The sequence below is a fragment of the Spea bombifrons genome, chromosome 1, assembly GCF_027358695.1.
Source record: "Spea bombifrons isolate aSpeBom1 chromosome 1, aSpeBom1.2.pri, whole genome shotgun sequence".
Taxonomy (NCBI): domain Eukaryota; kingdom Metazoa; phylum Chordata; class Amphibia; order Anura; family Pelobatidae; genus Spea; species Spea bombifrons.
The window spans coordinates 110,270,578-110,286,257 of NC_071087.1; the positions used below are offsets into that span (position 1 = coordinate 110,270,578).

Consider the following 15,680-nt stretch of genomic DNA (forward strand, 5'->3'; position numbering starts at 1 on the left):
ACTATTTGAAGTTTAAGGCTAATCGATCATTAGAAAACCTGTTTGCAGTTATGTCTCACAGCAAAGTGACCCCAAACTTTGGATGGTAGTGAATATATGTATATATATATTTTTTAATGGTCGTTCATTCAATAGTCCCCCTTATGCTGAACAGCCATCAACTTTACAAACAAAACTTTTTTTTTGCCATGATATCCCTTCCACAGATATTTTTCATGTTTAATAGGCAAATGTCTCTTGCACCATAAATATAAATAAATATGGAGATAACTTGTCTTTGGACCCAAGCTAACCCAAGCATAGATGCACCAGACAAGATATAGAAAATGTGTAATACACAAGGAACTTATTAAACATATGAAATAAAGGGAAACATTTTGCATTCTAAGAAGCCTTTTTCAGTAAAAGGTTTAAAAAGTAAAAAAAAAAATTCTTGGATTTGCCTCCTGTTTAGCTTTAGGTATTTCATGGAACATCCATGTACTTATGTGAAATAGGCGATCTACACAAGGAAAAAGAAATCTACCAAAGGCACTGCTACTGTTCTAAAGCGGAAGCCTTTGTGGTGTTTATTCAGTCCATGACCTCGTAAAGAGTACCTTACGTGCCGTATGTAGATCCACTTTGGGCTGAGAAATTTTGTTTGTAATACTATAACTATATGCTTCAAAAAGACCCACTGTGTAAGCATAGTGTACCTTTTGTCAAAAAACAAAACTATCTGCCTGATGGAGGTAATTAGTAAGTGGTCTGGAATGGCTGACTGCCTGTACCTGTGTATTTCTGCTATTATATATAAATAGCATATGTATAAAGAACAAAGATAGATAAGTGCTTATTGTTAAATTATAACAGACACAGGGAATGGAGAATGTGAAATGTTGGGAGATTCTCCTCCCTGCTGCATCTTACTGTACTATGTGTTTGCAATAACGCTGAATCCTTTTACTCTTTCATAATGGAAAGCTGGACATTTATAAGAAGGTGGCGGGGGAGCATCGCACTGCTGGGTGACACAAAAAAGGCCAGTATAAAACCCCAAGGCGGTGGGAGATCATGCGTACTGCGTTGCTCAGTACAGCTCCTTTTGCTGCTAAAGGAATCTGTTACCCACTTCAGGGCAACGGACTACGCTTTTCTCTGGTGGCGGCGACAGCAAGCTCTAATCATATCATACTTACTGCTTTAAAAACGTGTAGTGTGAAAATTGTGATTATTAGCTTCTTTAGGGAGTAAATACTTCCCTGAATATGTTCTCAATCCATGTGTGTAAATAAATCAGCCTCGTTCCAAAGGAACAGTGTCCTTGTTTGCATTGAGAAATAAACGTACAGCATGCAGTCTTTGTATAAGCCACATGATACATAGTGAGAGAAACAGTATTAAAATTAATAATCTAGGTAACGAATTGTATTGTGCGGGTTATAGACAAACTGTGGAAACAAAGCAGTCGATATAATGGCACACGGCTTCAGCTGAAGCATGAACTGAAACGTTCTAGTATAGAATTGAATGGAGAGAAGAACATAACCCACAAATTATTAAATACACTGAAAATGGGGTTAATGAAATTAACTCTTTTGCAAAAAAAACAACAAAAGCTGTAGTTCAAGCAAGTTTTCCTTAAAACATATGGAACGTTTCAATGATTTAAATAGGCAAAGTTTGTATTAAAAGTGTAGGAGGCGGCAATGTATGAATTTGCGGATGCATTCTCTTCCGGCTACAGATTACTGTTCTGCCATGTATAGAACTAAGATTTTAGACGTTTAATCCCGCCACGTCACTTCCACTTCATCTGTTCGGTACCTAAGAAAGAAAAGCATTAAGATTAATACACGTATAAATTCAAGGGTAGGCCACTATCCTAGGAAGCCCTCTAAAAATCATTGTATACGGAAGTGCTTTGTGTGTACTTTTGTATGCATTGTTCAAAGGTAAAGAAAATCTAAATAAAAATGTACTTAACTCAGAGGGAAACTGCAGCTAGCCTCCTCTCACTGTGGTCAGAGGATTCTTGCCACTCATTGGTTGCTCATGGGCACAGGGGTCAGATGCCAACCTTCCCCAAAGTGTTTACCACGCCATGAAAACATGGCTTAGTATAATACAATGAAAAGTAATTTCAGCGTTTTGTCACTTCCCCAAAAGACTTGGTTATAGAATGATAAACAGCAGCCCAGAAGATGGGATTGCTGCTTTTTCAACTCTTGACCTGACCGAGATCGAGGGCAGATGGGATGCAGACACTGACCTCTGAGTTATCCATGAGTCCTGTATTGGGGTAACATGCCCAGCGCGGAACATTTCCCAACCAGCCTGAGCAATCATAGCACCATTGTCAATACAGAATCTACAATAAGAAAGTTACAGAGATTATTTTTTTCCCCTTCTTGTTACTAGTATTAGATTAAAAAATATTGTGCCTTTTTATTTTTGCATAATGTGTTAAGGATGCCATAAAGAATGAGCCTAGTGTGGTGTATGAGGAGGGAAAGTCACTCAAAATATCATGACTGACAACAGGAGTAGTCTGCAAATAACGGGAGTTTATGGGGAACAAAATCAAGTTTTCCCCATAAGACTTTCCTTTTGACTTTATTGAAAGGTATGAGCCAAGGCCAAGTATCTTGTTTTACGAGATGTTACAAATAAGACCCTGGCCCCTCAGTTACAGCCAGTTTGATCCACTTACCGCTCGTCAGTGGCAAATAGCTTGGCCCCTCGTTCCTTACACATTATTTCCATCATCTCCTGTAAACGTATGTTACCTGACGAATAAAACATATATTTGCATTGAACAGATCATGTATACCCTACTGGTCTTGCACATAAAGGGCAGTATCCTGGGATATAATGTCTCTTACATCCAACTCCTCCAACTATCAACACTTCCCGAGACCCGCAATGAGCCATGGCCCTTTCAGTGATCTCCACCAGCATTGAGAAGAGCGTTTCCTGCAGGAAGATGAGAAAGTACATTAGAGGATGTCTAATAACACAAAATAACCTCCACATTACTAACTGCCACAGAGTAAGTGGGTATCGATTTTGTTGTAGCGCCTTAAACAACCTGAAGGGAGAAGCAGAGGTCCTCAGCTGTACATTCTCCTGACGAAAGCATCTTATGTGCCATATCCTGCAAACGATGAGGCAAAACGTGAATGTCTTGAAATTAACAAAAAATATGAAGTTCTATCGGAGGCATATGCCTCTTCGAAAATTACTTGTGTTTAGGTTTCAGCAAAAACATGTAGCAATGAAAGCTAACTTTTGACATTACAGCTGCTGTAAAGTATAGTTCCCATTATGCAGCTTTTCAAACAATAACGTCTATAAAAAAAAAAGCTTGAAGCATTAGCCTCATAAGTGTTCTTCCTGTCCTTATCATCTTTGTTTTGAGTTCATCCACTTGCTACAATATGGAATCTGTTTTACGGATGAATGTCTTTGGCTTATTTGTAGCCCTTATAGAGCAAATACAGTAATTCCAGGTTTGAATGAGTTAAATGTGTAAGGGGAGATGCTTGAAGCCTCACAATCCAATGTTCTTCAACGCAGTAATCACAGGACTGCACGGGCAGAAGCATCTGTTGCAAGGACCAAAGTATTGGGAACAGTCTCAGGGGGCCTGTTTGTTCTGTACTCCATCTGGCTTTCACTGCACTAATGCCACTAGGTTAGAGGCCTGGGTTCTCGTCTATGAATATTAAGTGTAAACTAGAACCGTGTAGCCAGCTAGAAAAAGACAGATAATCTCCTGGAGGCCTCAAGTAGCCCAATAGCATACTTTAATTCTTCTTTGCATTGTCAGAATTTAAAAAAGTATGCTTACAAGATAAAGTTTCAGTTGATAGAAAATGGAAGCCTCACCTATTATCCTTCTCTACAAAATACACCTCATTCTGTTATTTTTGCAAAACATATGGCTTGTGTAAGGATGTTTGCGCCATAAATATTTACCCATTCACTTTGCACGCTGTGTCACATGTGACGCAGTTGGTGCTGTGTTCTGACCTTCAAGAGGCTTCGAGGTTCTGAAAACTAGGTTCACAAATAAAGGATCATGGGTCTGCTTTTTTTTTTTTTTTTAAACAGCAAAGTGATGATATTAAAATATAGTGGGAGAAAAAGAAACTCGACTCCCAAGATGTACCTATACACAATTAATACGTTGGAAACAATAAAATCCTGCTTCAAAAATAGTGTTTCCATTTGAGTCTTGTGTTTTAAGCTATTTTCAAGTTATGTGAAAGTCTATATAGAAAATTATCCCCCAAAGGCCACCTTGCTAGTACCGGGTTGGACCACCTATTGTCTTCAGAACTCCCTTTCTGGAAACATTCCTCACAGATTTTGGTCCATATGGATATGATGGCATCAGTCAGTTGCAGATTTGTTGGCTGCACATCCATGATGCGAATCCCCAAATTCCACCACATCCCAAAGGTGCTCTATTGGATTGAGATCTGGTGACTGTGGAGGCCATTGGAGTACAGTGAACTCATTGCCATGTTCAAGAAACAAGTTTGAGATCATGTGAGCCTTGTGACATGGTGGATTATCCTGCTAGAAGTAGCCATCAGAAGATGGTCAGCAACAATACTCAGGTATGCTGTCGCATTTAAACAATGCTCACTTGGTACTAAGGGGCCCAAAGTGTGCCAAAAAATGTTCCCCACACCATTACACCACCAGCCTGAACCGTTGGTAGAAGGCAGGATGGATCTATGCTTTCATGTTGTTTAAGCCAAAGTCTGACCCTGCTATCTGAATGTCGCAGGCTGAAATCGAGACTCATCAGACCAGGCAATGTTCTTCCAGTCTTCCATTGTCCAATTTTGCTGAGCCTGTGCGAATTGTAGCCTTAGTTCCCTGTGCCTGGCTGACAGGAGTCGCTTCTGGTGTGGTCTTCTGCTGCTGTAGCCCATCTCCTTCAAGGTTCAACATGTTGTGCTTTCAGAGATGGTATTCTGCTTACTTTGGTTGTAACGACTGTTGCCTTTCTGTCATCTCGAACCAGTCTGCCCACTCTCCTTCTAACATCACATTTTGCCCACACAACTGCCACTCGCTGGATATTTTCTCTTTTTCGGACCATTCTCTGTAAACCCTAGAAATGGTTCTGGTGAAAATCCCAGTAGATCAACAGTTTCTGAAATACTCAGACCAGCCCCGTCTGGCACCAACAACCATGCCATGTTCAAAGCCACTTAAATTCCCTTTCTTCCCCATTCTGATGCTCGGTTTGAAATTGTCTTGCCCACGTCTACATTCTTAAAACGCATTGAGTTGCTGTCACGTGATTGGCTGATTAGCTAGTTGTGTTAACTAGGAATTGAACAGGTGTACCTAATAAAGTGGCCAGTGAGTGTATCAGTATAATATACATACCACATACATATATTATATATATACACACACACACACAAAAACCTGGATTAGAATATAAATTAAGAAAATTGCTGTACAATCTTTATTGGTTACTACAAAACAACATTGTTAGTTGCCTTATTCGTTACACCGCTTTTCAGTCTCCGTTCCTGCTTCTGGATCATTGTAAGGCAGGGAGGAGTGCTCCAGACGCAAACAACACTTGAGTATATGGGCTCATGTCAGACTAGCTGGGATTGTTGTGATTGGTCATCAAAGTGATCACATAACTCTGCCACCCATCAACTGGGCCCCTCAGGACTGCATTACTTGTGAAGTATCCCTCCACACTAGGATACGAGTCGTATAGTGGTGAGAATCACACAGTGTTCCATGACATCACACTTTTACATGATGGCATAGAACACAGTTTTGCACAAATGGGTTAAACCAACTCCACTCTATCCTGACTTACCCTCATTACAGGGTACCAGCAGACCTCACCTCAGTGTAAGACAAAATGCCAGAAAAAGACACATCCATCCCCTTGACCGTGTATGGCAACTCCACAAATTTCTTCCCCCTGAAAGAGTAAAAAAAAACAAATGTTATGAGATTTGGCAAAAAGGTGGATATAATGAATACACTGGGTACATACAAAAGGTATGTGTTTGATCAGTTATATGCTAATACAACCATTCATATAGAAGGGATCCCACTATTCATCTGATTATAAGAAAGTTTAAACCTAAAAGGCTTAACAACTACGTGCCCACTAAAGTACAACTACACACAATAAAAAAAAAAAAAAAAAAGCTGAAAACACACAAGCTATATTAGTTTCAGAAGTTCCTTAAAGTGTTGAAAAATTTGTAAACCTTTTAATGATGTTTTTAAAACCCTTTTTCGGTGAAAAATATATGGCCCTTGGTTACTAAGGTCTTTGTACATTTTATGATAAGCTGTTGAGGCAAGTGCTTCAGATGCATCAAAAACAATGTGTTCCCCATTCAGATTACTGTGGCGTTAGTATGTACGTTATTCTCTACGCATCATATGCAGTCAGCGAAGTAGGTACTTTAAAACCACTGACACCTAAACGGGATGACCAGATTTTCCCTGCAAGCAGTGAAATGCAAGGCTGCATTACTTGCAGCCCAGCCTCATATATTTACTTAAGTGTCCTCCCTGTGTTCCCAGATCTTCTGAGGTGACAATTGCTGGCACTTTACTGTTTCCCTGTAGGATGTAAAGTTTATAGCCACGCGTATTTAAATATTATTTGTGTAATGTAGTTCAAATGTGTCCAGACCAGTAACGACTCCAGTACCAATGCACCCTGGCAGTTTAATGCATGAGATACTTAAAAGGTCACAGAGAGTTTATGCAAATAAATATAAATCCAATAGAGTAAAATAAATATGCAAATTAGATTGCGTAGACGATGTCTTTATACTACAGAAAAAAATCTTCACGTGTGTAAATCAAGCTCCCCAAATACTCACTTCTTAGCCATTTGCTCAATGTTATAACCAGGGCTTGGGTCATTGGGTATCTGAAAGGACCCAAGAAGTAACAGTTAGTGAAGTCAGGTCCCAGCACTCATACTACATATAATATCTATATATGACATGCATTTATAATGGGTAACAAAAGTACAGAAAATACAATAAAGTGTATGTTATATTGTTCTGCGAACTAAAATATAGTAAATACTATAAACATATCCATAACCCTATACTTCAGAGCCCTTACTCTACCATGATCTTTTATATCTGTATTTTTTAGTAATCTATATCAGCTTTCCTTAGTTTTATTGCCAAAGCTATTACAGAATAAAAAACACTTCTGGTATGGAAAGTACTTTTTCTTGCTTGTTACCTTTAATACTCTGGCAAAACGGTCCAAGCAGTTCCCCACTGCAATGTCTATGGTTTCTCCAAATATGCGATATCGATGCTCTGAATAGGCAATGACCTTTATTAGAAAACATAAGTTGGGTGCTTAGATGTATATTTCGTGTATCCTTGAAGGAAAACAATTTTATGACCTTCAAAGATGTGCAGGCTGGGATTTCCAGAAATTGTGACCTGTTTGAGGCCCCCATACGGCTGCATAAACAAAGGTTTTTATTTTTATGTTCCTAGTTAGAAAGTAATCCATCTATAGATAGCAGTAGGTACATTTTAAAGAATTAGACTCCTTTTCACCCAAGTTTAATCACGCTGTGTCCAGGACATACCATGGAACTTATGAATCATAAAGAGAATGATGGCGCATCAAATAACCTGCGCTTTTCAACAAACTAAAATCTTTACTTTTGACCACTTAATACATTTATTGTGTGGGTATTCTTTAGGACAACATACAGGAATCAGAGACTCATGACATTATAAATGTGATGTGTTTACCGTGATGCTGCCTACGCATTTCTGTCATTTTGGATTTAATGAATTGTTCCTTGTGTTAACTACTAGAATCAGAGCATTTCTTCATGTGTACCTGTGTGTTTCCTCCACTCACGTACAGAACAGTGGGATTTTCTGCACCTGTGATCAGCCGCCCCATCTCAATGTGTCCTATGCAGTGATTTACTCCTAACAAAGGCTTCTTCCACAGCTGGGCCACTGTACGTGCAACAATGGCAACCGACAGTAGAGGAGCACCCATGCCAGGTCCTGTGCAAGTCAAAAGAACTACATCATTAACGTGTAACAACCCCCACCCCAAATCACGTATTAGATAATGCTACTCAAATAGTATGGTGTAATGCCACATCAGACTACAGACTATCACAATCATGTATGCAAATAGGCAGGCCAACAAGACCTCATACTAAATCTACTGAACAGAAGCTTTGCTTTCTACCTTTTGTATACGCCACACAGTCTATGTCCTGTGGCTGTATTTGTGCCTCAGCTAAAGCCTCTTGCAGAACATCCAAGATACAAGAGCGATGGTGACGGGCAGTATCGCTGGGCATAAAGCCTGTAGAGAGACAAAAAAAAAAAAAAAGCACTCACCAAACACGTCTTAACACATGGGAAATACGAGCCAGTAAATGCAAGACAATGGCAATAAATCATATTTATCACACATGGCAACAAACGCAAAAGGTACCAAATGTTGCATTCGAATCTCAGAAGGGAGGCGCGTTTTATTGGGTATGGCTACCCCAATGGCACTATGAATTGACAGACCCATTCCGTGGCAAAATAAATCACTCACCTTGTCCTGGAGGTGTAATGTAAGTCCTGCGTGGGTTGCTTAAAACCTTCCCATCCTGGATGATACCAACACCAATTTTATTGGCACTTCCTTCAAACCCAAGTACAATAGTCATGGTAGCACCTCTGGAGCACTGGAAACAGGTTTCCACATGAATCCTGCAACACAAACATAAGGTGGTAGCTTTAACTAAAAAATCATAAAAAAAGTCAATCATTAAAAAGACTCATCTGAGTCTATTCACTAAAGGGAGTGTTGACAGCAGAGTCAAGTTTCACCTCCATAGCTTCACTATAAATCATGAAAAGCCAGCCCTAGTGAGCTTCAGCTACACAACGAGCTTGGCTGATTTTGTATATGTATACTTAAATCGATGAGATTTCTCAAAGTCTCATCAACCATTAAATTATGCATTATACAGGTGAAATTTACTGGTGTTGGGCCTTGAAGAAAGAATGAATGAATAAAGCGAGGGAATGAAAAACTCTAATCTCCTGCCAATCGTCCTTAAGCGAAGAGACACCATTGCTCTCTTGGATCCATAATAACTTAGACAACGCGTGGTACCAAAACAAAAGCATGTAGCCATTGCACGGTAATAGTCATTGTCTTCTGGCTAAGTCTAAAGCTTGCGGTACCAGACTAATCGTGTAAATATCCACAATTAACTCGCGGACACCACGGGTGTTTAATAATGTTAAAAAATAGCCAATTAACGGTCGCAAGAAAGTGACTGACACAAAACCCACCACACTATACGTCCAATCTCTCTTCTAAAAAATTGTTACAGTGCCTTGTGACACAGCTTATTGTCACACCTTCCAAAGCTCGCACAATATAGCGTGCACTGTTGTTGTGCGTGTGAGTTTGTGTGTGTGTGTGTATATTATATATACACACATATATACGCGGTATAGAGGAAACCATGTTGTATTTACAAAATACCATGTGAAATGTCATGACACTTATACACGTGTGTATTTTAACGAATTATCCGAGCAGCTTACTGTCTGTGAATACTACCACCCCCCCTCATCTCTATAACCTCCTCGCCCGTCTTTCTCTCCTGTGCCTTCTCAGTCTCTAGCGCCAATTTAGCGGGGGAGGTGGGGGAGAAAGAGAGAATCTTCTCAAGTCACATGTGTCGCAAATACATCCCCCACCGATTACCGTGTGTCTTACCCACACGCGGCTGTGTTGTTACACTCGCATCCCGTGACGTGTTTCCGGTGACCAGCGCGTGGAGCTTCCGGCGCTTGGTGCTTTGTGTTACTGAGACCCTGACGGAGCTGCCGACGAGTTGTGAATTGTGTACGTGTGAGCGGGCTGTTGGGTGGCGGTGTTTGTGTAAATATGGGATGGGTCGTTTATTTTATTTCCACGGAACGAGAAGGGTTTTAGCGCATCCCTCCCCTCCCGAGCCTGCTCTTAAAGCACCTGCGATAAAGAAGGGGAATTAATGTAATCCGCTGTTTGCCAAATGGAAACGCAGTGCAGACCCCTTGGATTTAGTTCATAGCCCAGGCTCTGACTTATTCTCTACAGAACTAGCGCAGCTTTTTACATTAAACCCATATGAGTAACATGTAACTTCATCGCAAATCGCACTTCCCTGTTTAAAATTCCAGTTGTCAAAGACACTGAATTAAAAATAAACATGGAGTGCAGTTTCAGGTCTGTGTGGTAATGGGATGGATCCTCTTACGTCCTAAATTATAAATATGAAGCCCATATCAGGCTTGGATCCTCTTGTCATGAGTGTCTTGCCCATCTTATTACATATTTGATCTGGGGACCTCCATATGGGCAGCTTGTGATTATCACATTTTATCAGAACTGGTTTTAATATCCAGGGCTTCAGTTGCTAAGCAGCGAGTTACAATAAAATAGAAAGTTCTCTTCTCATCCAAGTAGCTCCAGTAAAGCCGTCGTTATACAAAATGTATATAGTATGTTTAAATTCTTCACTACCCCCTGTTTAATATGAGTAAATATCCCAGTAATCTTCATTGTATGTAACTGTACAGGTTCCACTGATCATAAAATTCAACCTGTTAAGCTTAAATTAACTATACAGCATGGTTTGATTTATTCTTTTTTATGCATTCTCTGGGGCATTTAGTCCAGAGCGTTCCGATTCATATTCTGCCTGGAAATCAAAACAAGTGGTCTCTGCTGATGATCCAAGCAAATCTTAAAGTGCCAAAGGGAGAGTTGCCAGGATAGTTGTGGTTATGGCTCCTTGGCTTCACTATACATTAAGAAATGAGGTACATTTAAGTCCAGTCAGATCCTGTGGCAGGAAGAGCTTCATAATGTATAATAGTTTAATCAGTGAGATTTCTTTAGTCTTCTTGCTGATTGAATTATACAATATACAAGACCTGTTTAGCCCTCTGCACTGGAGGAACCTGTTCGTATTGGCCCTTCATAATGAATAGTGAAGTGAGGAAGTTGACGCCACATTTCCCAGTTTAGTGAATAGATACCACTATGATCCTTTGAAACAGGTATCTTTATTCTTTATAAATTAGTTCCCAAAGTATGTCCAAATTAGTAGTAGTAGAGAGGAAATGAGGGTATTAAAACCCTCAAAAATCAACATAGCTCCTATCGCTCTGATAAAAATAGATAAAATGTAACTGTTAGCTTTTGTCTCTTTAGCACAGAGTGCAGGATATTCCATCACGCTCCGTTCACTACTCACCCTGCGTTTGATCCCATCCGTCTTCAAAATGCCTAAACGTGGAAAGAAGGGCGATGTGAAAAGTGAGGCTGCTGAACCTGAGGTGGACAGAGAAGGTAAGTTTATGTTCTGACAAATAAGCAAAGTATGCTTTTTGGTTAATATGGAAACCAAGATTTAGTCTTCATTCCGATTCATTGATTTCTGCAGAACCAGAAGTGAAGAAAGGCAAAAAAGGAGCAGGGAAGGAAGCAGAGCCAGCAATTTTGTATGAAGATGCTCCTGACAAGCTGACCACAGCTGATGACAAGAAGTACACTTTAAAGATCAGCTCTTGGAATGTGGATGGAATTAGGGCCTGGGTCAAAAAGCAGGGACTAACTGTGAGTACCGTGCCACATCTGTTTAATAGCATTACCTGGTACTTGTGGACATTTGCATCAAACGTAGTGTAATGCCCTACACACTTAAACTGTAAAAAAACAAAATGCTTCTAGATTAAAATGAAAATCTATAGCAGTATCCACAATTGCCCATTTTCCTCTACAGATATGTGTTTATAAGTGAACTAAGCTTGATCTTGTTTTTTTTTGAACAGTGGGTGAGGGAAGAGGACCCTCATATCCTGTGCCTCCAGGAGACAAAATGTGCAGAGAAAGTCCTGCCTGCAGAAGTCAAAGATATGCCTGAGTATCCTCATAAGTACTGGGCCTGCTCTGATGATAAGGAGGGGTACAGTGGGGTTGCCATGCTCTGTAAAGACAAACCTTTGAATGTCACTTATGGGATTGGTGAGTATTGCACCTCCACATGTATGTTTTTGTGCTAGGTTTTGTTTCTGATACAGATCTTTGACCTCCTGAACTGTCCCGCTACATGCAGGCCTCCCAAAAGGTGGACTGGTGTGGGGGAAAAAAAAACACTATAAACCCCCCCCAAAAAAACCAAAAACAGTTTCTTTGCAAGAAATTTCTTTTTTCTTAGAATTTCTTCTACACCTTAGGTGCCCCTGATGAAAATGATTGTTCTCAGTACGATATATATAGAGATCGCTACATTTTATTATTATTTCATTTTTAATTTTTTTGCATTAAAAAAAAAATGCCCTCTCTTGCTCTTGTTGCACCAATCCACCCTGTACTGGTCACACTGTGATGACCAAGAAAGTATCCATAGACTTGCATTGGTGATTGCAATACGTGTGATTGACCAGCAGGGGGAATGGATATCCCAACAGGGTCTAGACCAGGGGTCTCAAAACTTTTCTATACGGGGACCACATCGTGTATTTTACACGTTTTCAAGGGCCAAAGAATTAGTTTTATTTGGATTTTTTGGGGGTAATCAGCATGATATGATTCAGAACAAAAGAGAAATTTGACAGTTACAAAGAAAGGATGCTGTGCTTGCACCTGGAAAACAGATCAAGTGAATCTCACATGCAAAACCTGCATTGCAGGTTTAGATGAATCAAGAAACATAGATTAACAGAAATGTCTAACATTTTTTTTAAATATCTTCAATTTTAATTAAAAAAGAGTATTTCTGCTATTACTCTGCATCTTGTACACCTGGAGGCTCTTCTGTTTTAATTGCTGAAGGTTTGAATGCTTGTTCAGTGAATTAATAGATTATTTTCCTTATTACACCCTCAGGAATTGAAGAGCATGATAAGGAAGGTCGAGTAATTACTGCTGAATTCGATTCCTTTTATGCAATTGCTGCTTATGTGCCCAACTCAAGCCGTGGCCTCGTGCGTCTTGATTACCGCCAGCGTTGGGATGTGGACTTCCGAGCATACCTTAAAGGCCTGGATAGCAAGAAACCACTCATACTATGTGGGGATCTGAATGTTGCGCACCAGGAAATCGATTTGAAGAACCCCAAGACCAACAAGAAGACACCAGGTTTCACCCCTCAGGAACGCCAAGGCTTTACTGAGCTTCTGGCAGAGGGCTTCCTGGACAGCTTCCGGGAGCTGTACCCTGATACGCCTCATGCGTATACCTTTTGGACCTATATGATGAATGCACGGGCCAAGAATGTTGGTTGGAGGCTGGATTACTTTGTGTTGTCGAAAGCTCTGCGACCTGCTTTGTGTGATAGCAAGATCAGGAGCAAAGCTATGGGGAGTGACCACTGCCCTATAACTCTCTATATGGCTGTATAAGAAAAAGCGGTAATCACTGCTCTGGTGGTTGCGACCCTATTACTCTTCTTATGGCCATATAGAGTGTAAAACCTCCCTTTCCCTACAGTTGTATGTATGACCCAACACATAGAAATTCTCTATGCAACTCCAGTCCCCCAGTGTCACATACAAGTCAGAATGAAAGTTTATAATGCTATGATCTGTTTAGTGACTTGTTACTGGAGCTTCTTACTGCTGTTTTTAGGATTCTCCCTTGCAAATGTCATCTTTCCCACATTGCATATAGTGTTGTGATCTGATACACAGTGTAGCCATGAAAATGTTAAGAAAATTGTTATTTTTCAGGTCCTTTATTAACAAAAAAAATTAAAAGTTATTTTGTTCTTACTATCCCATGGTTTGAGGCTCCACTATACCCTATTAGCTTTTTAGCCTGTTTAAAATAAGTTACTTGTGTCCTGGTTTCGCTCTGAAACTAATGGATATTATAATGGAAAGTTTTCATTTTTTTCACATTGAATAGCTCTCTGTGACATTTGGTTCATAGTTATTACAAAAAAATTGTGTGTGAGAGATAAACAAGAAAGGGATACCTTATGCATAGGACGCTGCCATATCGGGGATTGTCATGTAAATATTGAGTGTCAAAAGTGATACACTTTTGGGCAAAGATAGAAAAAATGTAGTGTCCCAGCTTTTGGGACCTCAGAGGTGTCTTCCATCTGACATTTCTGTGATGGTCAAATAAAAGGTATAACCTTCCATTAGAGACTCCCATCTTCTCTTGGACCAATAAGTAATATTCTTGTGGATATGATAATTCATGCAACGTGACAATTCATGCAACATGTCTTCTGAAACGCACCTGATCATAGTTCTCCTCATTGCTTTGTAGAAAGCCAATGTTCTGTCCAGTTTTCTTCTTTTGTTGCACAAACCTTTCCTACATAACATAACCTCAGTGAAGGATGCATATAAATGACCTGGCATGTGAGTAAACCAAGGAGGCTAATCACATAAAGTTTTAGCACCTTGTCACACCTTTGCATTTACCCCCCATACCTCGGAACTCCAGGTTTTGCCCGGGAGACGCCTGGTGAAGTGCTGCTTTTCTGGTTGTCCAATCATCATGGACATCCTAGGTTGTGGGACTGGCGTTGCAGCATGCCCCACTTTACCTGCGTGTTGGGCTAGCCCCGTACACATCAGCGGGACTGCCCACCTAAGTCATAGTGGCCTACCCGCATTGTGCAAGGTGAGTAGCCAGAGCCTGAAAGTTATGATTTATACCCATGACCCAGGTAAAATGGCATGCTAAAGTAAACAGTTGATATGTTTTAGAAAGCTGCCCCATGGGTATATCACAGGAGCGGCTATCTTAAGTTCTACATGATCGTCCCTCTTTATCACTCTATCTCCCCCCGTTGCTGACGGTTTATGATAAAGGCTGCGGCAGTTTTCCTCTTTAAGCATTTTTCTTCATTTAGTGGTACCACAGCCCCACATTAACCTTAGCGTACAAAGTGTTCTGAGAAGATGCTTGGCTTTGAAGCATTGGTCTTGAGATTCAGTTGGGAAGCTGTTTCCCACATTAATATCTCATGAGAATTTAATGATTTTTCCATGTAAGCTAACTCTTGAATATCTATAAGTTGATCTGGCTTGCTTTCTTGATGCAGAGAAGATGTTAGATGTCTCTATTTATAGAGATCAGAATGAGCTCTTGTCTAAAATAGCTGAAAACTCATGTCTAACATTTTAAATTATCCTGATTTATGTGATATGGCTGCAGATAATAACTTTTACTGCCATCAGTTAAAAATACCATTCTAACAATTCATATTCCAGATGAGGCCACTCATGAGACACATTCAGCCTACAATATCACGCTTATGACATCAGAATAATCATAACGGTCATCAGTCCTTCTCATTCTTCGCTTGTGAACTGAGCTCTAATCTTGAAGGGATTCCCATTAATTGAGCTATAATATCTATTGTTTATTATGTGGCGTTACAAAACATTTGTGTTTCTGATTTTTGACATTCAATATGATTGGCAATAATTAACATATCTTTAAGATTCTTCTCTTTAGATTTATAAGAAAACACTTAAGTTAAATACTTTAAAGGGGAAGTCATACCCGATTTTTATGGATCAGCATGCACTTTCTGTTCTCTACTTGCATATAAGGCACTTGCACTGGCATCTATTGAAGAATAGAAAAAAACAAAACCCATA

The 15,680-nt window shown here is 39.9% G+C and overlaps 2 protein-coding genes across 3 annotated transcripts; one reads left to right on the forward strand and one right to left on the reverse strand.

Moving 5' to 3' along the window:
* Positions 1-1,287: 1,287 nt before the first annotated feature.
* On the reverse strand, positions 1,288-9,908 carry OSGEP (O-sialoglycoprotein endopeptidase). The gene is made up of 12 exons (XM_053468513.1): positions 9,784-9,908; positions 8,602-8,759; positions 8,242-8,361; positions 7,876-8,051; positions 7,255-7,350; positions 6,879-6,928; positions 5,878-5,956; positions 3,074-3,139; positions 2,868-2,958; positions 2,696-2,771; positions 2,255-2,353; positions 1,288-1,809 (listed from the first exon to the last, which is right to left on the reverse strand). The coding sequence occupies exons 2-12, from the start codon at positions 8,714-8,716 to the stop codon at positions 1,770-1,772; spliced, it is 1,008 nt and encodes a 335-aa protein (XP_053324488.1). The 5' UTR covers positions 8,717-8,759; positions 9,784-9,908; the 3' UTR covers positions 1,288-1,769.
* On the forward strand, positions 9,814-14,203 carry APEX1 (apurinic/apyrimidinic endodeoxyribonuclease 1). Of its 2 annotated transcripts, none has more exons than XM_053468515.1 (5): positions 9,814-9,912; positions 11,266-11,403; positions 11,498-11,670; positions 11,886-12,078; positions 12,943-14,203. In XM_053468515.1, exons 2-5 carry the CDS (start codon positions 11,337-11,339, stop codon positions 13,455-13,457), a joined length of 948 nt encoding a protein of 315 aa, XP_053324490.1. In that variant the 5' UTR covers positions 9,814-9,912; positions 11,266-11,336; the 3' UTR covers positions 13,458-14,203. The 2 variants fall into 2 exon arrangements, with proteins under 2 accessions (XP_053324490.1, XP_053324489.1); XM_053468514.1 differs by having other exon boundaries at positions 9,837-9,912; positions 11,271-11,403.
* Positions 14,204-15,680: the final 1,477 nt, after the last annotated feature.

Excerpts from the sequence above, each read along its gene's own strand:
- OSGEP (XM_053468513.1), bottom strand. The coding sequence starts at position 8,716 with ATGACTATTGTACTTGGGTTTGAAGGAAGTGCCAATAAAATTGGTGTT. Across the intron at positions 3,140-5,877 it reads GCATTTTGTCTTACACTGAG|GATATGGCACATAAGATGCT; the intron begins GTGAGGTCTGCT and ends CATCGTTTGCAG. Across the intron at positions 2,354-2,695 it reads CTATTTGCCACTGACGAGCG|ATTCTGTATTGACAATGGTG; the intron begins GTAAGTGGATCA and ends TTCTTATTGTAG.
- APEX1 (XM_053468515.1), top strand. The coding sequence starts at position 11,337 with ATGCCTAAACGTGGAAAGAAGGGCGATGTGAAAAGTGAGGCTGCTGAA. Across the intron at positions 11,404-11,497 it reads ACCTGAGGTGGACAGAGAAG|AACCAGAAGTGAAGAAAGGC; the intron begins GTAAGTTTATGT and ends TGATTTCTGCAG. Across the intron at positions 12,079-12,942 it reads GAATGTCACTTATGGGATTG|GAATTGAAGAGCATGATAAG; the intron begins GTGAGTATTGCA and ends TTACACCCTCAG.